Source organism: Macrobrachium nipponense, chromosome 2 (genome assembly GCF_015104395.2).
Source record: "Macrobrachium nipponense isolate FS-2020 chromosome 2, ASM1510439v2, whole genome shotgun sequence".
Lineage (NCBI taxonomy): Eukaryota > Metazoa > Arthropoda > Malacostraca > Decapoda > Palaemonidae > Macrobrachium > Macrobrachium nipponense.
The window spans coordinates 23,216,171-23,243,670 of NC_087201.1; the positions used below are offsets into that span (position 1 = coordinate 23,216,171).

Below are 27,500 nucleotides of genomic sequence, written 5' to 3' on the forward strand. Positions count from 1 at the left end.
AGTTGCTACCATTACTGCTAATTACACCGTAATATTAAACCCAATAATAATAATTAATAATCATTAATTATTATTATATTCTTTTTTTTTTTTCCCTCTATCACAGTCCTCCAATTCGACTGGGTGGTATTTATAAAGTGTTGGGGTTCCGGGTTGCATCCCTTCCTGCCTCCTTAGGAAAGGGTCCATCACTTTTCTTTAAAAACTAAAATTGTGTGCCGTTTCTAGGATCACAACACACTTCTGCATGAGTCCCTGGAGCTACTTACAGCCTCTAGTTTTCTAGATTTCCCTTTTCAGGGATCTTGGGAATCGTGCCATAGTGCTCCTATGATTATGGGTAACGATTTCCACTGGCGATAATCCCATTATCCTTTCTTATTTTCTATTTTCAGATCTTGAGAACTTATCCATTTTTTCCCTCCTCTTTCTCTTCAACTCTGGTGTCCCCATGGCTATTGCGACAATCATAATGAGTGATATTTCTTTATTTATTATTATTTTAATTATTTATTATTAATTTTATTATTATTATTTTATTTTTTTTTTTTTTTTTTTTTTTTTTTTTTTTTTATGCACAGCCACTTGTAGTTCAACTGGGTGATTTTTATTTTTTAAGTGTTGGGGGTTCCAGGTCTTTGCGTCCTACCTCATGAGTAGTTCCTTCACTTATTATTGTTAGTTATTATTATTAGAAACAGATTTTTACAATTATGTAAAGGTATATATATAATATATATATATATATATATATATATTAATACATATATAATATATATATATATATAATATATTTATATAATTATATATATATATATATATATATATAGCGGAAAAGTCTGTTTAAATAGCTTTCGAGAATCTGTTCGGTTCCCCTTTTCAATTGTTAAATATAGTATGTGCATTTATTATACCATGTATTTCTTCCCCCATTATTATTATTATTATTATTATTATTATTATTATTTTTATTATTATTATTATTATTATTGATTATTATTATTATTTTATTATTATTATTATTATTATTATTATATTATTTATTGTTTATTTTTTTTTCATCACAGTCCTCCCAATTCGACTGGGTGGTATTTATATGTGTGGGGGTTTCCGGGTTGCATCCTGCCTCCTTAGGAGTCCATCACTTTTCTTACAATTAATTATTATATTATTATTATTATTATTATTATTATTATTAGGTTATTATTATTATTATTATTATTATTATTATTATTATTATTATTATTACAAAAAATTCTAGCTCTTCATGAACTTTACATCATTGGGTTTCATGAGTGCTCGGCTTTGTATGCACGACTCTCACATGCATGGATTTGGATATTATGTCTGCATTCCTGAGATTTCTGAATAACCTCTGTTATTGCATATTGCATACTGTGCATTGCAGTTATTTTTTTATGATTAAGTAGTCATGTCATGTGATGAAGTGAGTTTTCAACGCTGTATTGTTTATCTGGAGTTAGACTAAAAGATGACAGATAACTCCGGTGGATAAAATAATTTTAGTTCCGGTAGATGTTTAAGTTTTTTTTTTTATAATAGTAATAATGGCATTAATAAAGATACTGGAAAAATGAAAATAATTTTTTTTAGATAATAATAATAGCATTAATGAAGATAATGTAAAAATGAAAATAATATTTTTTTGATAATGATAATAATGGCATTAATGAAGATACGGAAAAAATGGAAATAAGATATTTTTAGATAATAATGATAGCATTAATGAAGATCATGAAAAAATGATGATAATATTTTGTAGATAATGATGATAATGGCATTAATGAAGATACTGGAAAATCAAATAATTTTATTTCAGATAATAATAGCATTAATGAAGATAATGAAAATTTTTTAATATTGTGTAGATAATGATGATAATGGCATTATGAAGATAATGAAAAATTAATGTTTTTTTACATAATGATAATAATTGCATTAATGACTATAATGATAAATTGAAAATTAAGTTTCTTAGATAGTGATGATAATTGCAGTAATGAAGATAATGAACAAATGTAAAGTTTTTCTGCATAATGATAATAATTGCATTAATGAGGATAATGAAGAAATGTAATAAGTTTTTTACATTATGATAATAATTGCATTAATGAGGATAATGAAAAAAGAAAATAATTTTCGATAAAAATTGGATAAGTGAAGATAATGAAAAAAGGAAAGTAATATTTAGTAGATAATGATAATAATTGCATTAATGAAGATACTGGAAAAATGTAAATAAGCTTTTTAATATAATGATGATAATTTGATTAATGAGGGTTATGAAAAAAAGAAAATAATTTTTAGATGGAGATAATGAAATTTTTTTTTTTGAATAATAATAGTTGTATTAATGAAGATAATGAAAAAAAAAATTTAAATAATTTTTAGTTAATAATAATAATTGCATTAATGAAGATAATGAAAAAATGAAAAGTTTTTTTTAAAGATGATAATAACTGCATTAATGAAGATAATGAAAAAATGAAAATAAGTTTTTTTAAAGATGATAATAACTGCATTAATAAAGCCACTTAAAAAAAATGAAAATATCTTGAGTCACATTTATTCTCTCTCTCTCTCTCTCTCTCTCTCTCTCTCTCTCTCTCTCTCTCTCTCTCTCTCTCTCGTGGAGCAGCCCCCGGATGTCAGTCACGTCCAACCGGAAACGGAAGAGTCCTCGTTTTTTTTTTTTTTTTTTTTTTTTTTTTTGTTTTTTTTTTTTTTTTTTTTTTTTTTTTTCACGTCGAGGCCGACGGTAAGGGCAACCGAACGGGAAATCCCGTCTTCGCTGGGAGTTTGGTTAACGATTATTTATTTATTTTATTTATTTTATTTATTTATTTATTTATTTATTTATTTATTTATTTATTTATTTTCGTAGGTTTTTCCAGTCATATTTCTTTCACGAGAGAATCTTGATATTTTTGTGAGAATTTTCCGTTTTCTATAATCGTCGGTAACTGCAGTAGAGTTAGTCTATTCACTCGTGAATGCTCAAGAACAACTCTTCAAGTAAATGTATGTTTCTAGCTTCCTAGTCATTGTGGTATTCGTATGCGTAATAAATATTTTATAGTTAGTAGTTTATTTTATAGCTTTTTTTATTTTATAGCTAGTAGTTTCTGCCCTGGGATAACTGTTAGGTAAATTTTAACTGATAACTGCGTCTCAGTGGCGATAGAGAACCTGGCAGGATACCGGGTAAAAATTTACGTATAGTATTGTAACTTGCCAAGTTTAATAATGATGTTGGTGACAATAGCTATATTTACAAGTGAGGTTGATGTGTCTTTCGGTTAAGAGAAGAACGTCATGAACTGGAAGTTTATTTCTAGTTACAGAGCTCGATATGGGCAGTCAAGTCCGCCTTAATCTGTCATATATCTTGAAAATATAGTTGATTAAACAGTTTTGGCCCTGCCACCAAAAAATTATAACGGGGTGTAAACGTGGGTTAAATAAGTGAAGGATTCATTTTAAATGGATTATATCAATATGTATAATACTCTCTCTCTCTCTCTCTCTCTCTCTCTCTCTCTCTCTCCTCTCTCTCTCTCTCTCTCTCCTCTCTCTCCCCTAGCTGCAACCCCCTTCATTCCCTTCACTGTACCTTCATTCATATTATCTTTCTTCCATCGTGCTATCTATAAAGCGCCTCAGTGGCGTGGTTGGTTTGGTGTTTGCTTCTCACCTCGGTGGTCGCGGCTTCGATTCTCGGCCATTCCATTGAGGAGTGAGAGATGTGTATTTCTGGTGATAGAAGTTTACTCTCGACGTGGTTCGGAAGTCACGTCAAGCCGTTGGTCCCGTTGCTGAATAACCACTGGTTCCATGCAACGTAAAAACACCATACAAACAAACAATCCATCGTGCTATCCACCTTCCCCTACCAATTGCTTCATAGTGGAACTGCTTTGAGGTTTTCCTCTTGTTACACCTTTCAAACCCTCTACTATCAATTTCATTTTCATCGCTGAGTGACCTCATAGGTGCCAATGCTTTGCCTGTGGCCCAAACTCTATATTCCATTATATTTTTATATAAACGAAGGCAGACAGACCTTCAGAATACAACAAGAGTGCGGCTGTTCATATGTCGTCTTGTAAATTCGGACGAACGCCATTTTAGATATGGAAATCCACAGACGACTTTTTTTTCGTCGTTTTCAACTTGAGAGAATATTATAGGATACATCTTTTAGTATCATCATACTTTAGAGATAATCTCATTTGCCTGTCCAAATATTTTCGCACTAGATTTGACATCTGTGAAGTTAGTAACCGTAGCGTTCATATATTCACTCTTTTTCTTTTTTCATTATCCCATCTGACACCGCAACAACATCACAAGCTCTTCGATGCGTTGGCCCCAATGTGTAAAAGCTTAAAGCTGACTGATGCTGTTGGAAACAACTTGGAAGATACTGGCCCCCTGAGTTTACAACTCGTTTATCTAAATGTTTTGTGTTAAGCAGTAAAGTAAGCCTATTGAGTCGTTATTTACAAGGTTGGTTTTGTCCAACCTGAGCATGCTTGGTATCTGCGGCCATTCCTTCATCGAACTAAAGCCGTTGTAAGAGGTTCAGAAATATTGGAATGATAACAGATTTGAAATCCGATCTTACAATACTTCCTAACACACACACACACACACACACACACACACTATTTATGTATGTGGATTGGAAGTGTATAGTGTATGTTTGTTTACATTATGTCCAGTATTATTATTCTCTCTTTCTCTCTCGTATTATCCTTGAAGGGGTCACCCATTTTACATTTGACTTGCTTTGGTTTCTCTCCCTTGTAAATGGAAAGAATGATGGTCGAGTCGTCAAATGAGGTGACTTGGGTATTTCAGCTTTATTCGAGAAAGCCAGCCTCTCTCTCTCTCTCTCTCTCTCTCTCTCTCTCTCTCTCTCTCTCTCTCTCTCTCTCTCTCTCTCTCTCTTTCTGTCAGGACGATGAATCTGGATTATCTTCTCGGGCTCTTATATTTACTTGTGTAGTTACCTTGGCATTTGATTGGATATCTTTAGGTGTGTGATGTTCTATGGTCCTCTAAGAAAGATATATATTTTTTTTTTTTTGGTCGGTTAGACGTTGGTGAGTTGTTGGGTAAATAGATTTTTTAATCATATATGAGTAAATAGGTTTGTTAATCAGATGCATAAATCTTTATTTGGTATAAGTTAGAACATTATGCATTTTGGTTGTTTGTAGGAGAGAGAGAGAGAGAGAGAGAGAGAGAGAGAGAGAGAGAGAGAGAGAGAGAGAGAGAGAGAGAGAGAGAAATTTATTTGGATCCTTCTGACAGATTCCATCTTAGTGGGTGCTCTCTCTCTCTCTCTCTCTCTCTCTCTCTCTCTCTCTCTCTCTCTCTCTCTCTCTCTCTCTTGGTATTAACGAAGATGGGGAATGTATTGATTTTTATACCTAATAATTGTGCACTATTATATAAAACCAATTTTATGGTTCGTTACTTTGTATTTATTTCTGTAATGAACACATAATTATTAACGGTTTTCTGTTACTTTTACGAACATTATTATCGAAGGCCGTGCTGTGATCTTGAGCGATTATTCCACGCAAGGTATATACGTAGTATGCAAAAGTCGTCGGAAGGAGAAACGTAGATTGACTTGGAAGAAAGTTGAATGAACCCGGGACCTTATTTTCCTTAATGGACAGGTAACTTCATCAGTAGATGGAGTCGAGTCAGTGACAAGGTAAGAGGAGGCGAGGGAGAAGAAGAAGAAGAAGCCAATTTGATGATTAATATAAGAATAGAGGCGAACGGAATGGAAGAAGAGAGAAGACATAATGGGTCTTAGGGAGCGTTCGTGATTATGTAATAGGCAAGGTCGAATTTTGTGTGTGACCAACAAGGTACTTCGTCAGCGTAGATGTCAGATGGGTCTGCTCCGTTCTCATTGCACTTGGAATTTATTTTTTCATCGGGGATCATAGGTGTGTCCGCACTTACGGTTTCTTTAGACCCTGGTGCGACAATTTCTGCCAACCAGATCAGCGATTCTATTGGTGTAAATGAGAACTCACTAGGTGGAGCTGGGATTGGCCTAAACAGCTACGGTAACAATTTTGAAGCTCTAACGCCCTAGGGATTTTCAACCTCCTGTACACCAAGGGTCTGTCAGGGGGGTACGCGCCCCCCATGGCACTCGAATGAATGTTAAATGCCGACCTTCGATGTGCTTAGCAAAAACTGCTCCCGGGCCAACTAGGATAGTTAATGAAAAACGTATCAGCTATTTCATTGACTTCCTTTGCAGCTGATGTAACAATATCGTATTTTGTTTTTGTAGCTAATAACTTATTTTGTTTTTGTAGCTCCATACCGTAACATTGAACATTTACTGCAGAGCCAGAGGTAAATAATCATAAAACGTTGTCTCTATTTTTTATGGATTTTTTTTTTTTTTTTACAATATTATTGGTTATGTTAGGAGAGTTATGTACTTACTTCCCTTCTGTACAGTACTTGCAAATGTACAGAATGGAATGTTTTTCCGAGTTGCTTTTGTTTTCCAAGTCATACAAAGTGAGGGGGTGGGGTACATTACTGACATTACAAACGCCCGAAAAGGTAAGGGGGGGGGGGGGGGGGGGGGAGAGGTTGTGAAAACCCCTGCTCTAGCGAAAGCATGATTTGCTTGAGCGCAGGAAATGAATGTCAAAAGAAGGGTAGCATTGTAAAATGAATTTGTAGGTAGAAATGCATTCATTTTATACTGGATATTTCGTGTAGTAAACTCATCATAATCATATAAGTTCGGCATCGTATCACTCACAGTTCTAAAGATTTTCATAATGTTATCAGTCATAAAATAACTCGGTCTTTGTAAACCGTATCAGGTTGCAGTGTTCGCTGGTGCACTGAAATCCTTTACCAAATTATTTATAAAGCGTTTGAATTCCAATCTTATATTTTTTCTGTCAGCCAGGCAGGCATAAGCATAACCCTTTTATAAGTTATTAAGAGAGACCTTCCTCCAATCGTAGCTTTACGCAACGGTAATCGTAACCTGTTGTATTTATGGTGTAGTGGTGGTGGTTAAGGGGGGGGGGGGTGTGACACTCCGGTTCCATTGCCAAAAATACCGATCATAGCTTTGTTACGTCATAATTGTGGTTGTGTTCACTCACAAAATCGTCGACAATCTATTTGTATTTGTTTATTTATTAATAATTTGGCGAGGGAGAGCTTTTGTATATTGGATAAACATGGATAATTTTGTTTGCGTTGCATATGCATTCATACTGTGGTATTTACAGTCACAAGTTACCATCTCGTTTTAGAAGTTTAGCATGGAGAAGGGAAGACTTTCTGTTATTATTAGTGTGAGGTGGACCATTTATTTGACGAGTAAGCTTCCGCCGATGGAGATGCCATACGGGAAATATTTCACAATGAAGAATTAGAATGGACAAAACGGGTGGTTGAATGTTTACATGTTTGTTAAATAATCATTGTGTTTTTTTTCGAGGTAATATTAATAAGAAGAAAGTAGCTACTGAAAACTTTCAGCATCAGTTATTAGCCTTTTCCTTTTCCATATCGACGACTTTCATCGTTAGTTTTCTGAAAAGAAAGTTATTGTGCCGGCTTTGTCTGTCCGCCGTCAGATCTTAATAACTACTAAGGCAAAAGTGCTGCAAGTTGGTGTGTTGATCATCCACCCTCCAATCATCAAGCATACCAAATTGCAGCCATCTAGCCTCAGTAGTTTTTATTTCATGGAAGGTTAAGTGTTAGCCGTGGATCGTACGTTTGGGCGTCAGCCACCGACGCATCTTCATTTAACTTCATCTGGGGAGCTACTGAGCGTTGCACATTCGTGGTTGAGAGTTTCATACTGCAGCACATCGAGAGTTTTATACAGCACTGTACAGAGAACTCGATTATGCCGAAGAAACTTAGGCGCATATTTTACTCTCGAATGTGAATTTCCAGACTTTTGATTATAGTCCTTTTTAGCGCCTATTGATGACACCTACTCATTAAAGACAGTGTGTGTGTGTGTGTTTGACGTCATCTCAACCTCTAGTTTCCATTTAACCTCCCCCTGACCCCCCCCCCCCCCTTACTTTTCAGTTGAGACTCGAGTGATAATTGTGGTCTTCAACCTCCCAACATTCTTGCTCTGCCTCACCGCAGTTGCCTATGTACGAAATTGATTTATTGGACGAAATCCCTGAAAATACTCGTAAACCACAATGAAGTAGGTATACTATGTTTGCGTTGACCTCGACTGGCCAGACGGGAAGAACGAAACAAAATTACTTGGACCTTTTGGGGGGGTTGCCTACTCCGAGAAAGCAAGTCCTCGTTCGAGAGAACGCAGCTGACAGTGGTCGGTGCCATTTTCGAAAATGCCGTTATTTGTTGTTTTTGATTAAGCTGACCTTGTGTGAGCACGGGCTTTTGCTCACAGAGCAGCCTGTAATATAAATACCGTATCGAGTCTGAAAATTAGCCTTGGGTGTCATTTTTCCGTCCTTTTGGAAGCTGATCATTTGGACTTTTGAAAACTGTTTTTGTTAGTGTGTGAGTGTGTAACTTTCCCTGTTTTTGTTAGTGTGCGCGCGTGCGTGTAACTTTTTCTGTTATTGTTAGTGTATGTGTGTGTATTTGTACCTTTTCTGTTCTTTTTAGCGTGTGTGTGTGTGTAACTTATCCTGTTTTTGCTAGTGTGTGTGTGTAACTTTTTCTGTTTTTCTTAGTGTGTGTTTAAGTTTAAGAATTAATATTAAATTATAATTCCTTCGATTGTGCTCAAATATCAGGACGATGAAGAATGGCCCTTGAAAATGTACAAGTAGTTGGAACAATTGAAACCTGCGGATAGAAGATTTTGAATTGTATTCTGACTGGCGGAGGGAGCTTATTTGTTTCCCTTACTATAAAACTATGAGGAATTAAAAAAAAATAGAGAGAGCATTCTTTTAAGGAGTTGATGCTTATTATTATTATTTTAGCTCTTGTCAGTGAAGAAATGAGTAGACTAATGACCGCTTCTAAATATTTAGGTGTTTATGCATTGCATGGCACATTTCTCTCTCTCTCTCTCTCTCTCTCTCTCTCTCTCTCTCTCTCTCTCTCTCTCTCTCTCTCTCTCTCTCTCTCTCTAAGTTTGTACTTTTAATTTGAATAATTTTCACGTAAGTTCTCTGAACGTGTAATTATGATTACTGGTGATGTATGATTAAATTATAATTATATTCATTGTTAACATATAATTATATATATATTTTTTAGCATCGAATCATATTCATTGGTGACATATATTTGTTAGTGTCATACCTACCCACGTGCTATCAATTTGAAGACTTCAGACAAGCGGTATGTGTATCAGTACCAAAAAAAAAAAAAAAAAAAAAAAAAAAAAAAAAAAATAATAATAATTCTGTCCGCCCTCAGACCTCAAAAACTACTGAGGCTAGAGGGCTGCAAATTTGTATGTTGACCACCCATCCTCCAATCAGCCACCATAGCAAATTGCAGCCCTCTAGGCTCGTTAGTTTTTATTTTTTTTTAAAGTTAGAGTTAGCCATGGCCGTGTATCTGGCACCGCTATAGGAGCTAACGACGCAAGCCACCAATGGACCGTGGTGGAAAGCTTCATGGACTGCGGCTGAGGGTTTCACTGGCCGTGATTGAGAGTTTCTTACAGTATTAGGCTATATGCTGAACAGAAAACCCGATTTGCGCCGGGAGAAAGAGAGTAGTTGGTGTTTAACCTGGAAATAAATTATAGGCCTACCTCCTATGGGATTGAAAATTATAAGTGGAAGCGAAAAGAGAAACCCGAAGAGAATTTACCTGAGATTAATATATATACTACGCGTAACATTTTTTTACATTTTTACACGTACATAAGTCGGTGTGCATTACTTCACCCTTTTAGTTACGTTTTGGGAATTAGGGTCAATGAACCAACACGTCGATATTTCCTCATTGCTACGACGACGAACTAGTTTAGAAATGAATCGCCAGTAAAAAAAAAAAAAAAATTATATGTCAAGAATGTTAGGTTGAGCGTCCTTATTAATAGCTAATAAGTAAGTATTTTCATTTAAAAAAAAATACAGTGCGAGATACCTTATTTGACGGTTTTTCCTTTTAAAAGATGTTTTGGAACTTGTCCAAAAATTTGATCCCGTGGCATTTTCTTCAGAGCTCACGCAAAATCATATCAGAAATGAAATTATATTATTGAGATTAAAATATATCCGAAACTATATGGAAACGAAACGCAAGAATTTAATAAATGCGCCGAAGACACCAACGATTTTCCTATATAGTGTACAATCTAGGCCACCGAAAAGAGATCTATCTTTCGTTGTCTCTGCATAATGCGGTATGAGCCGCGGCCCATGAAACTTGAACCACGACCCGGTGGTGGCCTGGCCGATATCGTTGCCAGAAGCGAGATCACGGCTAACTTTATCCTTAAATGAAATAAAAACTATTGAGGCTAGAAGGCTGCAATTTGGTATGTTTGATGATTGGAGGGTGGATGGCCGCCATACCAGTTTGCAGCGCTCTAGCCCCGGTAGTTTTTCAGATCTGAGGGCGGACAGAAAAAAAGGGCGGAAGGACAGACAAGGCCGGCACAACAACAGTTTTCAGAAACTATTAAAATATAAATGTATCTTTACCTTTTACCATCTTCTCATATCGTCTCGATAAAACTTCAGGAACAACTCTTGGGGAACTCGAGTTGGAATTGAGTGTTGATTCGACGGCGTCGTCTTTTTTTTGTGTGTGTGTGTGTAATGCTAGCGCGCCGTGACGTTCATTTGTCGCAAACGCGTTTATTTGTAATGTTTTGTGATTTACAAAATAGTTTTTTTAAAAAAATAAAAAATCCGTTATTTGATTTTAATTTATTTTTATTCTTTTTAGTTGCTAGATGTCTTTCAATCTTTTCTTCCCCCAAAATGTATTTTATGACAGAATTACTATTGATTTATCTTTTAGATTTCCAGTTCTGGCCTAAAGTATGTACTTGCAATTTTTTTTTTTTTTTTTTATTTTTTTTTTTTTTATATCAAATAGATGCAGCACAGTTATGCTTAAGTTTTCTAAACTTCAAACCACATTTCTCAATTTGTTTGCTTAAAAAAATAAAAAATAAAAATCATGATTTTTAAGTGAAAAAATCAATGATTGAATCACTTAATTATTAAATCAGTTTGATTTAATCATTGGCAACCCTGTGGCGAGTGTCGTTCGATATGATTTGCGGGAATTCTATTGAGAATATATTGGCGACGTTCATGTCTGATACTTATTATAGCATCTATAAAGTCATCAGTCCAAAGACGAGGTAAACTCGACTCTTCAATAAATCACCATACATGCGTCTTGTAAGCAGGTTGGTCATAATCATACTAATGTCTCAACGTCACACTCACTCACAACATCTGCGATTTGCCGACTTGTCGGATTATCTCTCGTTGATAAGATCTGTGATAGTGGGAAGTTAGTGTTTTATGTAATACCCTCTTATCTGCAAGGCCTTAGATATATGTCAGCGAACATCACAGTAATCAAGTCCAAGTGTGTTAATATGTAAACAGCCGCTGGCAAAATTGGCCTTCAAGTTGCATTTTTTTTTTAATGGGCGTTCGCAAACATATCTTTTTTTAAATGAGTAATTATCTTATATACATAAATATATTATGCTTATAATATATATATATATATATATATATATATATATTATATATATATATTATAGCTTCTAGTGTCAAGATCTGGTTAATTAGCACATGACTACTATTACAAACAGACTATGCAAACACATATAAATAATATTATATATATATATACATATATTATGTGTGTGTGTGTGTGTGTATATTGTCTGTATCTATGTATGCATGTATATTGTGCCATACTCCTTCACCCCTTAAGGTCTGTGCCGCAGTTTCTGGCATTCCCTGACAGTTGCTTACATTTTGTGTATGTGTATATATATATATAATATATATATATATATATATATATATATATATACATACATACATACTACATACATACATACATACATACATACATACATATATATAGCTATATATATGTACATATATCAAATAGTTATAAAATGAAATGGACTGGGAAGAGACTTAGGGGAAGACAACTGAGCCACATCTCTTTCATGGAAGTGAAGCGTGGGAGTTGGCTGCCAAAGAAAATACAACAGGTGGAGCTGCCGAGATAATCTTTTTGTTCGGTTGTAAATGAAGAACGAACGATACTGAAAGGGTGAGAAAATGTAGATGTGTGGAAGAGGCAGAAGGTGTGTTTAGCGTGGTTCGACGCGCTCCTGATGAGCCTTATTATGCTGGGTTGTGCGCAGGGGTTAATGTTAGGTTTTCTGCACAAAGGGTTCATCCACGAATTCACAGTTAAGTTATGGTTTGTGGTAGGGGATTGTTTTCCTCTCGAGCCACCCGGTATGGAAACGTCTTTATATATAATATATATATATATATATATATATATATATATATATATATATATATATATATATGTAATGTGTGTGTTGTGTGTGTATAAAAGACCCATTAAAACACGGGTTTAAAGCTAAGGACTATATTTCGGTGGACTGACTTCCACCCTTATGAAGTAGTGAATATAATCTTTAGCTTTAAACCAGTGTTGTAATGGGCCTTTTATACATGAGACATATCCTATTTTAACAGAACAATTTATTTACTTATATATTGTATATATACTATATTCATATTCTGAGTTTGAGTATTCTGTAATTATAATGAGAGCTTTACATATCACTTTTATATAGATTGTATCCAAATGCACGTATTGCTAAATAAATGTGATTTTTCTTGGCTAAAACAGCATCTCTCTCTCTTTTCCCCACAGGTATTATCGGCGCTAGATATCCTGCAACCTCCTCACCTCGACTTCTTCCAGGAAATGTATCCTTTTATTAAGCGAAGGGAGCAGATGGGACTGCTCTGTTGTTTACGTATCACGTTCTACCAATGAATGACTTGAATATCGTTGGTATTGGAGTGATGTGCATTTCTGGCGATAGAAGTTCACTCTCGACGTGGTTCGGAAGTCGCGTCAAAAACCCGTTGGTCCCGTTGCTGAATAACCACTGGGTTCCATGCAGCGTAAAAACACCATACAAACAAACAAGCAAACTAGATTGTAGCACTTTGGTAATTGGTTGCGAATGCCTATTTTTTTTATTTCTTAGGAACCTAGAGGCTTGAATGCCACGTTTATTTATTTTTAATCTGATTAGAAAGGTAGAAATACAGAAAAAAAAAATATAGAAGAATTGCACCTGGATTGTATTGGTCAGAAAAGTGATGTTAGTGTAATTGACTGCAGTCGTTACTGACAAGCTCGCTCCTTCCTTTTCCAAAGTGTTTGCCTTTTGTGGAGGTGATATGAAGAGACTTCTTAAATATCCTGAAAAAGGTGGGTTGTTACATGCAACTTACTCGAAAAGGGAAATGGGAATTGTGATCGATCTGTATTAAACGTCATTTCATAGTATCTGTAGTATATAAGGGACACAGGAAGCCGTAGTAGATTTGGTGACGTGTATTGAAGCTGGTGATGTCATCTGGGGAAAATCAATGGCTCTGGATAAGTGGTGTTACAGGAATCCTGGCTACTACTACATTCTTTCCAAAGGTGACGGAGCATCCGTCTTCAATATTTGATATGGGACAACTGACCACACCGGATCCCGTTCGCGGTTCGGGGGAAGGGGGTGGTCAGAGAGGGGCGGGGGGGTGGGGGGGAGGGGGGGAGGGGAGGGCAAACGAACGCTGGAAAGGGGTAGCAGCAGCAGCAGCAGCAGCACCGCTTGGCCGAGCGGGAAGTTGTTTCCCTTAACCCCCCCAAAAAAGAAAAGGTTCCTTTATTGAACAGCAAGAGACCGTTAGACTCAGTGTTTGGTAAGGAACGGAAGATTTGGTTGGTGGGGTGGGGGTTAGGGTGGGGGGGGGTGGCACAGGGAAGGAGTTTGCCGGACTGCTTTCTTGAGAGGCGCTTTTCTAAAGAAAAAGGTTACGACAGAGGAAGAATGGCAAGTCATCTTCGCTGGAAAAATCTCGTAGGAAAGAAAGAAGCAGCTCATTATCTTAGTTTGAATCACTGGACGAATTTTCGTCTTTTTCTTTTTTTAAATGAACGTGTGACTTGGACGAAGGGTTATTGCAGTGTATATGTTTATGTTCAGTCGTCATTGAAGACATACAAGATGAAAGCGTACAAAGCTTTTGGGCCTGAATGGATTATTTGATTTAAGGAAAGATGAACGCAAACAAGCTCGTAAATTGTAAAGCCTTTCTTGGTGTTTGTCACAGCCGTAAATATGCGACGGTCGCAGCATCGAACCAGAAGTTCAAACGGCGGCAGACAGCAGCGGAGTGACTTGACAGAACTTCATTTATTCCAAAAATATAGTTGCTCTTCCGAAGAAGTTGACTGCCCACTCATAAACATTCCTTAATCACCTCAGGCCTGCAGTGTATGTCTTTTCCCAGTTTGCGCTTTGTGGATAGATTATAATTGCAAGCAACGGGAGATTCAGTGTTCGTCGTGTGAAGATCTTTGTTTTCCCACTCTTCTCGTGATCGTTTCCTCTTTAGCTAATTTCGGTTGGAATGTAATGCTATAGTCTCGCGTTCTCCAGTGGCATTTTCGTGTATGACTGGTCGTTGAAGATTAAAAACTTCCAGAATGCTGAAAATGTTTTGAAAAATGTTGAAATTGGTTATTTCTTCGAATCTTTAAAGCTTCCATACTCTGAAAATATTTGTTAAACTGGGTGATAGTGTCGAGATTGGTTAATCCTTCATCGGATATATTGCAACTAATCCTTCTAAGTCATTTTTAAAACCTGGTCAATAACTTGAGGTTAGAAAAGTCTTGCCATCGCGTCTGTGATTTTTTTATGTCCCTATCTCAATATCTCGGCGAAATCTCTTAGTGGCCCCTGGGTGCCATGAAGAGGAAATAGACCTCTTAGATTATTTACTTAAGCAAGGCTTCGTTGGTTTCCTGAAGATATTTTCTGGCTGTGGAGTCGTCTTCGGTGGTCGCGGGTTCGATTCTCGGCCATTCCATTGAGGAGTGAGAGATGTGTATTTCCGGGGATAGAAGTTCACTCTCGACGGGGTTCGGAAGTCGCCTAAAGCCGTTGGTCTCGTTGCTGGATAACCACTGGTTCCATACAACGTAAAAACACCGTACAAACAAACAAACAAACACAATATACGAGTAGGATGAGTGTTTTTTTTTCCTTTGACATTTACTGATGGAATGTTTTCTTTCATGTATTCGAATAAGTGATTCGCATTAAAGTTATTCAGTGACAGGTGCAACAAGCATTTGTTATGTATACAGGTGTCACAAGCTTGTGCAGTGTATTGATATTACAAGGATTAACTACCTTTTTTATTAGCTGGGCGGAGTTCAGAGATCCACACCAGCCCACCTAATCCCTTTCATGCCCTCCCTGACACGTACTGTCATAGATCAGCTTAATCGGAAACCGTAGATTCACGGGCTGCCCAAGAGCAAGAGCCCGCACTGGCATAAGGCCACTTTAAGCTGAAAGTAGAGAAAAATCAATACTAGGCAACTATCACCACTTATGAAACGCTTTATGTTTCAGTATATCTTTATTGTCTTAGGGAAATTTCACACACACACACACACACACACACACACACACACACACACACACACACACACACACACACGAAATATCCTAGTTATTGAAATAGTAATGTTTTAAAAATAAATTTACCTGAATGTGTGTAAATCATTTTGTAAAGTTTCATTATATTTAAACTGAATTTTTAGATAAGGCTAAACATTTAACTAGAGCGTGTCGTTAGCAAAAAAGATTTTCTTTTTGAATAATGTCAAGTAGAATGGCTTTCATTTAAAAGGAAAGGAATACAGACTTTCCATTTAAGAATGATTGGAATAATATGTTGGCATTTGTTTTTATCTTAAAAGTACAGATTTTTGTTATACAATCGCTGTCTTCATTTGGAGATAGGTGTATTGTTCAATTATATTACCGTAATTTTTGTTGTAGGCTGTGGGATGTTTTTTTATTGAAATGTTTGTCGACGTTAAGGATTTATCTGTATTTAAAGAATATTCTTCATCAATTTTTGTAACATTACATTTTTTATTGATATAAGCACATTTGTGTGTTGATTTTCTTACATCCCGTAAGTTTCATTTGAATCGAAACAAATATCTACCCTGCATGATCGCACGGGAGGTCCTTCACGAAAAATACTAATCCTTCGTCATAAAAGTCGAGAAATTCCTTGACCAGCCTTTTGTCCAGATACGTCATCACTGAGCTCATGCAGAGCGACCTTCATAAGATCATCGTCTCTCCTCAGCATCTCTCCGCCGATCATGTCAAGGTCTTCCTTTATCAAATTCTCAGAGGTAAGGTCATTCTCTCTCTCTCTCTATCTCTATCTCACTCTGTGATAAGTATATGTATATACCTAGATATATGTGGATAACTGAATCACGAAGATATGGTGGAATGTGATGAATATATATATATATATATATATATATATATATATATATATATATATATATATATATATATATATATATAGAATGTGACAAAATCAACGAAGGAAAGAGAAGCGATGGAGTTCTGCAGGGCCTTTCGATGTCTTGTCCTTGAATCTGCTAAGTCAAGGGCAAGAAGTCGAAAGGCCTGGGAAAACTTCATCGCTTCTCTTTCCTTCGTGGATTTTCTCTTCTTTGTGTGATTATATATATATATATATATATATGTATGTATGTATGTATAAATAAAGGTTTTGCCACGAAGGAAAAAAATGAAAAAACGAGTTGGCCGAGTACTTTCGGTCCTATTCGGACCCTTTACTGAGGGTCCGAATAGGACCGAAAGTACTCGGCCACTCGTTTTTTCATTTTTTTCCTTCGTGGCAAAAAAAACCTTTATTTATACATAGCATCACGTTTTATATACTTCGTGATCAAAGTTATTCATGTATGTATGTATGTATGTATGTAGTATGTATTATGTATATGTTATATGTATATATATATAATATATATATATGTATGTATGTATTGTAACGTATATGACTATATATATATTATATATGTATGGTATTATGTATGTATGTATGGTATGTTATGTGTGTATAATTATTATATATATAATATTTAATATATTAGTATGTATGTATGTATGATGTATATGTATACTATATAGTATATCTATATATATATATATATATCCACAGGTGAACAAAAAAAAGAGAAGGGGTGTAGGTCCTGACCGGTTTCGACTTTATTTCCAAGCCATTGACGCCAATGGCTTGGAAATAAGGTAGAAACTAGTCAGGACCTACACCCTGCCTCTTATTTTATTCTTTGTAGTTAGATTAACTCCTAAGGGATAAAGTGTTATTGTGTTAATTAAGTGTGTACTTTGGTAAGACTTACTTATGAATTGATAATATTTAATACTACTGAATTTGCTTTGTATTTTCATTGAAAGAAAACCAGACTGCAACGGGGTGCTTGGAGTTCAGGGGAATGAGGGTTTTAGTGCAGACGATGTTGACAGTGGTTGAAATCATTTTACAATCTATATCCTCCTGAACATATTACTTGATGATAGCAAAGGGTTACAAGCATCGAAAACTTCATACTTTTATATCCAGTGGTTGAAATAATTTCACAATTATATTCTCGTGAACATACTACTTAATGATAGCAAAGGGTTTTAAGCATTGAAGACTTCAGACTTCTATATACTTCATACTTCTATATCCAGTGGTTGAAATCATTTCACAATCTATATCCTAGTGAACTTACTACTTAATGATAGCAACGGTATAAGCAATGAAAACTTCCTACTTCTATATCCAGTGGTTGAAATCATTTCACAATCTATATCCTAGTGAACATACTACTGAATGATAGCAAGGGTTAAAAGCATTGAAAACTTCATACTTCTATATCCAGTGGTTGAAATCATTTCACAATCTATATACTCGTGAACATATTACTTAATGATAGCAAGGGTTACAAGCATTGAAAACCTCATACTTCTATATACTTCATACTTCTATAGCCAGTGGTTGAAATAATTTCACAATCCATATCCTCATGGCATACTACTTAATGATAGCAAGAGTTATAAGCATTGAAAACTTCATACTTCGAAAAAACAAAACTATTAGTTTTGCTTTCTGTTATTCTCTAGTTTTTCGGTCCTTTCTTGGCTGTTGTCATATTCACTTACTTGCCTTGATAATATTCGCTCTTCTATCCTTAACAGTCAGGCTATGCTTGACGTTTTCCGAGTAAGAACTATCTGAAAATGGAAAGAATACGCAACCAGCCATTGAACAGCATTTGTGTCTGCTACATTGCTTGAGTCATTAAAGTTTTAGGGAGATGGTACGTAGTTAATTGCCGCCATTGGATTCACGTTTTATCATACAATAATGGGCGTAATGTCTGTCCGTCCGTCTGTCATTCAATCACGGCCAAACGGCTGGTCCGGTGGGCATGGGGACCCCTAAGATGGTTTATAATGGTGTTTCATCCTAGGCCGCCCCCCCCCCCCCCGGAAACGGAGCTGGTTTTAATGCCTAACAACTTCACATAAGTTTTGTTCCCTCTGACCGGATTATGGAATGATCTTTCTGATCATGTAACTGGATTGATTAGTCTCGAAAGCTTATAGTAGGTACACTTTTTTTTTTTTTTTAAAGACTCGCACGAGTTATTTCATAGTGAGGACATTCAAATTTAATATTCTTGGCGATGTCCCTTAACTAGTATATTCTTTAAGCATGCGTATTTTTTTCCATTTTGCTCCTCTTTCCATATTGCTGGACTTGCGCTTGTAACATTGTCTTGTCTAACTGCGATTTCAGCCTTAAAATAATAATAAAAATAATAATAATCATCATCATCACCTCTTACTCTGTCAGTCATTCACAAACTGCATCCCAAGTCTTGATTCACGACTTTAATGTAGATTCGAACATTATTCCAGTAGTTTCTTGGCTTTCTTTTTCACAGCTTGGCTCTTTGGAAAATCGCCAAGACTATTAAGTGGGAGGTCTTTCGGCCTGTACTTATCAGTGATGATGATACTAATGCGTCATGTAGTATATTGATGATGATGATGGCGTGTGGATTATGTGGCTTGGAAGTAGTGACGGGGAAAAGTCTGAATGCTTCGCATACATTTTTAACCCTCTGTGAGAATCTCATTAAAATGAACCTCCTTTTCAACAATGGTATTTCTGTCGCCGTTTAGATCTTTATTACTACTTCCACGCCAAGTTTTAAGAGTCAATGACTTACCAATAAAACTGCTTTTATGAACTTTCGTTGCAGGTATGATCAATTCTTTTTCTTGTGTAAGCCTTCGGAATGGTAAGTGAAAGTGAATTGAAATGTTGATTGCAATTGAAACTGGCCATAATATATCCATGTGCTTCTTGTTCGTTTTCCAGGACTGAAATACCTCCACTCGGCCAGGATCATCCATCGCGACATCAAACCTGGAAACCTCCTCGTCAACTCAAACTGTGTTTTAAAGGTGAGATTGGGGAAGAACCCCCCTCCCCCCATTCCCCCCCCCTTCCCCTCCTTCTCTCCCCCCTCCCTAACACTCACATACACACACAATTGTTTCAACAAAATAGGGAAAGAGGGGGATCGTAAATGAAACTGTAAAATGAGAGATTTTCTTGCAACGGATAGAGATGAATATCGAATTAAATGAATACATTGGAGATAGTGAAAATGAATTTCAAAAGGAGAGAGAGAGAGAGAGAGCGAGAGAGAGAGAGAGAGAGAGAGAGAGGCTATTAGCCTAAAGGTGGTGGATGATGGGTGGAAGAAGGGTTTGGGCCAAGAAAGAATATCCTCGTATATTTAGAGTTGCTCTCTCTCTCTCTCTCTCTCTCTCTCTCTCTCTCTCTCTCTCTCTCTTCTCTCCCTCTCTCCTCTCGAGGCCTCTCTCTCTCTCTCTCTCTCTCAGTTCGATATATAGGTCAATATTTCCAACTCAGACTTTAGCAAAGAACATTTATATATGATAGATTATGTTGTACAGCTAGAAAGTGTTCATTTGTATTCGAGTTAAATTCGGAATGTTTCAGTGTAGCACGAAGATTTTTCAGATAAACAATGAATGAACTTGTTACCAAGTTCATTCATTGTTTGTTTTTCGTGTATTATGCAAGTTTGGCCTAAGATAGCAGGTGGTCAGAGTGTTTGTCAATGAAATGAGTCCAAAATAGTTTGCAACTGCTGGACGACTCGAGATAATAAGGGACCAAAAGGGAACAGATGAAAAATGAAATTCAGAAATCAGTTTAGCTGGAAGTGGAAGGCATGTTTCAAACAAAGAACCTTCAGGTCACATACTCGGCTCCAGTAAAGGTCTACTGTAAGCTGTAAAATATACAAGAGTGCTTGCGTATGTATCTTTTTATTTGTTTACAGTATTTTCGTATCAGAATATATAAGAGTTCTTGTGTATGTATCTTTTTATTTGTTTATAGTATTTTCGTATCAGAATATACAAGACTTTTTGTGTATGTATATTTTTATTTAATAGTATTTTTGTATCAGAATATACAAGAGTTCTTGTGTATGTATATTTTTATTTATTTATAGTATTTTCGTATCAGAATATACAAGAGTTCTTGTGTATGTATCTTTTTATTTAATAGTATTTTCGTATCAGAAAAGTCAGTCTGACGACGGGTAAAGTTAAAAATATATCTTAGTTTAACCAGACCACTGAGCACGATGGAAAATTTTATATAAATTATCTAGTTTTTTTTTTTTTTTTTTTTTTTTAAATTTGGGGAAATGTAAAGTTTATCTAGAGAAAACTTGTCCTGAAAACTGGTTTGCCAAACTAGTAAGATCATTCTCATGGTACTGATATAGTTGCTGAGAGTTAAAGAGGAGAGCACAGCTTAGATTGTAAGGACGCTGTTTCCTGAGGTGGAATTCAGAAACATGTATAGTACTATTTCGTCTAAAAAAAGTTGCTATTAAAGTATACCACGTGTATATTCTGTTGACACCTGAGAAGGCATATCGTGTGTGCAGACAAAATAAGTAGTAGTATTATGGTTACATGGCAATCAGAGTATGGTTTTTAGGATGTTCTGTATATATACAGAATCCTCAGAAGATTAAACAGTAGATGAAACATTGGCAACTTCTGTCTGTGCAGGTTGTGTGTGCACATCAAGATCTTATCACGGAATTAAATACTGTACGTATAAATATTTGCATGCATTTAGATACCGATGCGAGAGTAGTATGAAAAGAAAAACATAAATCATTTCTACCACGTACTATTTAAGTATAATGGCTTCTGTAATGTTATTGCGATTACTGCATTTTGAACTAAAATGAGCCACATTCACCAGATGACTACTTTCGTATATTTACATTCTCTGAGAGAGAGAGAGAGAGAGAGAGAGAGAGAGAGAGAGAGAGAGAGAGAGAGAGAGAGAGAGAGAGAGAGAGAGAGATAATATCTGCCTGTGAACAGCTGTTGCTGCTTGCTACACAACCAGAGGATTGACAAATGCACAGTTTACAAAATGTGCACTGTTCAGAAAACAGTTTCATGTGGCTGTATGGATGTTTCTTATGGTGTTAAGTATTGTTACGAAGTGCCAAGTATCTGGTTACCATTCATCAACTGTTACCTCACAAAAGCCAGACACCTGAACCCTCGTCACAGGTAATAAACGACTGAATACTCTAAAGGCAACAGTGTTCCCTTAACAACTTACCAGTATTGCAGAAAATCAGACTAATTTCATCAAAACAGGTGTAAGGTAATCTTGTAAGTAATTTAAATTAATCAAAGGGCATCACTCCATCAGCAACTTTAAAAGTCTAAGTATTTCCCTGATTTCAGAAGTCTCAAGTACTTCCCTGGTTCTAAGTCACTTCAAGTAAATTGAAGGAAAGCAAATCAATTACCACTCTATGTTTCTACCTAACATCAATATAATCAAATGCAAATATACTGGTTAGAAATGAAATACTTATAAAAATTTTAAATACAAAAATTTATTATTAAACTCGGTTTATAAGTGAAATTCACAATATCAGGGAAAATTACTGTTACTTCAAAGCAAAGTAAAGTTTAATTAATTCTTGAATCAATTAAGTAAAATTAAATCAAAATTGATTTATCACAAAATTCAAGAAAATTAATTGAATCAAAATTCAAGTGTTAGGCAATAATTGAAAATTTGAAATTAATTCACAAGTGCTAAACAACAATAAAACTTGAAAAGAATTCTAATAAATGCAAATTAATTCATGTGTTAAATTTAATTAAATGTGCAATGATTAAGCAATGAAAATAACTAAGTCAATTAAATTGTGAATGTAAATGAGAACATAAAATAAAAAGGCACACTTCAATAAGAAAATGAACAAATGTAAAAAAAAAAAAACGAAACAAACATAAAACACAAAAATTTGCAACGTGTAAAAGTGTAAATCTTTTCACTCAGAACATTGTAACCATCAGTTTTTACCAAACCTTCGTAACCATCTGTTATTAGTTATTAGTTAACCACTGTTCCTATCCGTTATTAGTTGCAACTAATAAAAATATATAACACTTTATCTTTTTGGTATACCAACTTCTTTCTTTGCTGCTGGCTTGTTTTACACTTTCACAAAACCAGGTGCCGTTACAACAACGTTTGTTCAGATTCCACAAAAAACACTATTTAACACTAAACAAACTAAGAAATATCAAATATGAAATTCTTAAGTTACGAGTGACCAGTTTATAAGTACGAAATCATTACGTTACTTTAAGATCAAAAGTGCTATGCGATGGAGAGAGAGAGATGTTAACGCCTCGAGAATCTAAGATCTAATGAAATTCTTCTCCCTTGCTTAAACTGGACTGAGGAGATGACACAAAACGTTTTTGGCACAAATGCTTCCAGAAGCTTCGAAATCTTACACAACTTTTTCTACAAAATGTGTAATCTGCAAGTGACACTCTGCAAAGACATACGCGTACAAGACCAATATACAATAATGTTCGTACCCGATCGAGACGAAGGAGAAGTCCCTTATCACACATGATGACAGATTCCCAAAACACATTGAAGATTCGAGCTCGCCTATGAAACGTGTTGACAGATTAGGAAAACAAACGGATCTCGCAGTTCCTCTAATCTCACAGTGCTGACATAAATGGGAAACAATCGTAGTTTCGAATGGACAAAGAAAATCTCTCTTTTCACATTCTACATTATAGTATATATATTCTTTTACAATATGTTATGCAAAATCTGAACACACATTAAAACATCCTAACTCTAAGCTATCTAGGAATCTGAAAAAATGTTGCACAATTCTACATAACATTTCATACAGTCACAGAGGAGATATATGCATTTTGAAAGTAGCAATATATAATAGTATGTATAGTACAGAAAACAGTTCCATGTGACTGTTTGAATGTTTCTTATGGTGTGAAGTATGCACAGAACAGAAAACAGTTTCATGTGGCTGTTTGGAAGTTTCTTTTAAAGAAAACACTTTCATGTGGCCGTTTGTATGTTTCATATAGTGTAGTGGTGTTACAGTGAAGTGAAACAGGGTTTGAAAGAAATAATAGAAATGATAGAGGACTTTAGGATGGGTTGAAAGCTAGCGAAGGACATACCCCGTTTATAGGTTATTGGACTAAGAGAGAAAGAATTTATCAAAATATGCAAGCCTGTGAATCTAAATACTTAAGGAAATGCTTTTGATGAAAAGTGACTGGTATAAAAAATAAGGGCATTTTATGTGTCTGTCCCTGCATTTAAAAAGGTTTGCTGATGAATGCTCTTATGCCTTAAATAGAGAACGAATATATATCTTTATTCAACATTGAATCAGCTATTTTAGTTCGCTGAATATCTAGGTAAGTGATAGATCAAGATGTCCGGTGGGAGGGCTGGAAAGATGTTGGTTTGACAAAGCTTGAGAAAAAGGACAGAAAACCTGGAGAACTAAACATGATCAGGAGGTGAAAGAGGGAGAGTTGGATGACGCAGTCAACACAATACATAACATGAAATTAAAATGATCCTGTGCATAAGTTGTTAATCTTGACATGGAATGAGGTCACTGAAAAAAATGTATATGAAAGAGAAGAGGCTCTGAATGTTTTAAATCTGAATAGGGGCTGAGACAGAAAATTAAGAATTAATGATGCAGGTAGCAACTGAAGACAGTGTGAGGATAGGACGCTATTTGTAGTGTAGAAACTTACTGCATGTAACCTTTGGTGTAAGAGCAGAGGACTGGATTTGGGTTATCATTATAGCAGATTTTATATCTTGTCTGGGAATTTAACATCATCATTGTTCCTTCCTTGTGTTCAGCTCCTGTTGTGAAATCCTGCAACTGGAAAGAGACACTTGCTGTAAAATGAGTGCTTCCTTGATATAAGCAGGGATAGAATGCTCATGACTATATAAAAATCAAGTTGCTTTCGGCATCATAATCCCTTTTTGCTTATTCAGTGTTTGTGTATTATTTATTTGTGTGCCCAGTACGTGCAGCATTTTAGTGATTGTTTTATTTGTTTGACATTCCTCTGTGACAAACTGGTTTTAACAGCTTTCGTCCGTAGTGATATCATTATCAAATGTCTTAATGAAATATTTGCACTCTTCAGATCTGTGATTTCGGTTTAGCGAGAGTGGAAGAACCAGACGAGACCAAGCACATGACTCAGGAGGTCGTGACCCAGTATTACAGAGCTCCCGAACTCCTCATGGGGGCTCGTCACTACACTCAAGCAGTTGATGTGTGGTCTGTCGGCTGTATATTTGGTGAACTCTTAGGGCGTCGTATTCTGTTCCAGGCACAAAGTCCTGTTCAACAAGTAAGAGGATATGTCGGTGGTTTTATTTGGATATATAAATGCGTGTTCGTGAAATGTATTAATGTAGTACTATTGCCTAATTGCTATGAAAAAAGCTTGAGTACAAAGGTGGTCTACTAGTAACAAGATAGCAGCTTTGAACTCATAATATTATTTGGACCTTACCCCTGTAATAATTCCGTATAAGAAAAAGAAATGGGGAGAAACTGAAGAAGAGATTTTTTTATAAAGAAAAAATGGTAGAGTAGTATTATGAAAATCATTGAGAGATATTGAGTCATGTTTTAAAATTATGACTTTGTATGTACCTGACTTACAAGGAAAAATTAGTATGATCCTTAATAAAAATTGCTTGGGATGTGGTTCAAATAGGCAGTGGGATTGTAAATGTAAGAAATATAATTTTAGTTAAAGAATTAGTAGCAATAACAACCGGATAAAACACATTTTTTATTGAAAAGAAGACTGGTATTAATTATCTGTACATTATTGATAGTACCAGTATATTATTGATTTAATGTTCATAATCGTGTCTTTAAGGGTTTGTAATTTGTCTGAGGTGCAATTATAACATTTTTGTTTCTTCTGTTTCGTGATCACTATTTTTTGTGAGATTTTGTTTAGTTGTTGCACTTTTAATGAAGTAGTAATGCTTTTTGAGTTTACAAGTTAGTGAAATTCTAACTTTTTTCCAAATAACATTCATTAATTGGGGAAGTGCTCATACAAACTCTCTTCTGTTTTTTTTTTACAGCTTGAACGAATAACAGACCTGTTAGGCACCCCAAATTTAGAAGATATGAAATATGCTTGTGAGGGCGCCGTCACACACATGCTACGGAGACCTTCCAAACCACCAGCGTTACCTGCCCTCTACACACTCTCTTCGCACGCAACCCATGATGCCGTCCATTTACTCACCCAGATGCTTGCCTTTGACCCTGTAAGTAGTCTCTCTCTCTCTCTCTCTCTCTCTCTCTCTCTCTCTCTCTCTCTCTCTCTCTCTCTCTCTCCTTCTTCAGTGATTCTGAATATTTGGTGATGCCTTTCAATTGTAAGTCGTTACTTTTGACAGCATCTAAAATTCTATTTGCTTTTTCCAAAAATTAGGGATTTTTTTTTTCTTTTCAACCTTCTCTCACCACATCAGCAAAGATGATATCATTCTGACAGTTGATAATTTGCCCTGCTATTATTTGAATAATATGTCAATGAAGAACTTCCATTGCCACTTTCATGTTCTATTCCTTAGGAGATAATATTTCGTGATCACTTTGAAGAGCTTTAACAGCCATATTCTGTTGAGTTGCAACATTGTTTACATTGTCATTCATGCTTTTTAATGTAAAAATGAGCAGTGATCGTCCATGTCATATTGCCAATGCATTTGTAATATTGTATTGCCTTCTTTCTTATTCGCTTGTTCTGATTTTCAGCTATTGTATGCACTAGTCACCTGTTTGCTGATTCGTCATTATATTTGTGGTATTTACTATCCATAATCTGCCATTTAACCTCATATCACATATTGGCATTTTGGTGTTGGAAAGTTGCTCTCAAGTTAATGGCTTTTGAGGGTTATCTCTATTTGAATAATAACAATAATAACAATAATAATAATAATAATAATAATAATAATAATAATTGTCATTTGCAATAAGGGTAAAGCATTGGCAATACCACAGTTTCAGCATCTTGTTATGTTTAAATATAAGAAAATATGGTTTTAGGGAATACAAACAAAATTAATCAATTAGATAAAGGTGATCGTATTAGACGTGAAGATCGGGTATGTTGAGGCAGTAAATATTCTCTGGTGTTGATATCATAACTTCAGATATTCATATTATGGACGTTTGAATGATACTGCTGCCTTTTCTAGAGTGTTTTCAAAACTACATTAAATCATTAATGAGATTTGATTTCAGCAAAAGTAAGAAGAAAAGGTTTTATCATCATTGTTTTTATTATTACTTAAACGTTTATATCTGACCACCGAGTTAACAATTCATAGCTCCTTTAGGACTGGCTGGAAAGGTTTGTTTGTTATGGGCATCATTTCATTCAGCCTGCTTAATGCTGCCGGGAGAACAGGTAATAAAAAAGAAAGCCTAATGTTCTAATTTCAGTGCAATTCTCAGTTTTTATTTATTGCTTCTGGGTAGTTGTTTTTTACTGCTGAGTTTCCATAAGCAAACACATGAAAGCGCAGGAACTAATTGGTTTTTATTACTCTGCAGAAAGAATAGGTATACAGGCAGTCCCCAGGTTACGACGGGGGTTCCGTTCTTGAGACGCATTGTAAGTCTTGAACGCCGTAAGGCGGAACGTCATCAAAAATCCTAAGAGAACCTTACTTTTAATGCTTTGGGTGGAGTCATATTTCTTCTGCCAGATCAGCGTTGTAAGCACTGTAACCCTGGAACATGTGTCGTAATCCTGGAAATAATTTATGATAAATATAATC

General features: G+C 35.5%; 1 protein-coding gene across 6 annotated transcripts in view; it reads left to right on the plus strand.

Annotated features, from left to right (window-relative positions):
- The window catches only part of LOC135220483 (serine/threonine-protein kinase NLK2-like), a 262,853-nt gene that overhangs the window by 174,418 nt on the left and 60,935 nt on the right, over positions 1-27,500 (plus strand). For all 6 annotated transcript variants that reach the window (XR_010315712.1, XR_010315713.1, XR_010315714.1 and 3 more), the window contains exons 3-7: positions 12,940-12,995; positions 16,412-16,518; positions 19,599-19,684; positions 24,824-25,033; positions 25,788-25,976. Coding sequence is in view for 2 of the 6 variants with exons in the window: in XM_064257611.1 (XP_064113681.1) it covers positions 12,940-12,995; positions 16,412-16,518; positions 19,599-19,684; positions 24,824-25,033; positions 25,788-25,976 (648 nt within the window). In the remaining 4 variants the exon portion in view is untranslated. The remainder of the gene's footprint in view (positions 1-12,939; positions 12,996-16,411; positions 16,519-19,598; positions 19,685-24,823; positions 25,034-25,787; positions 25,977-27,500) is intronic.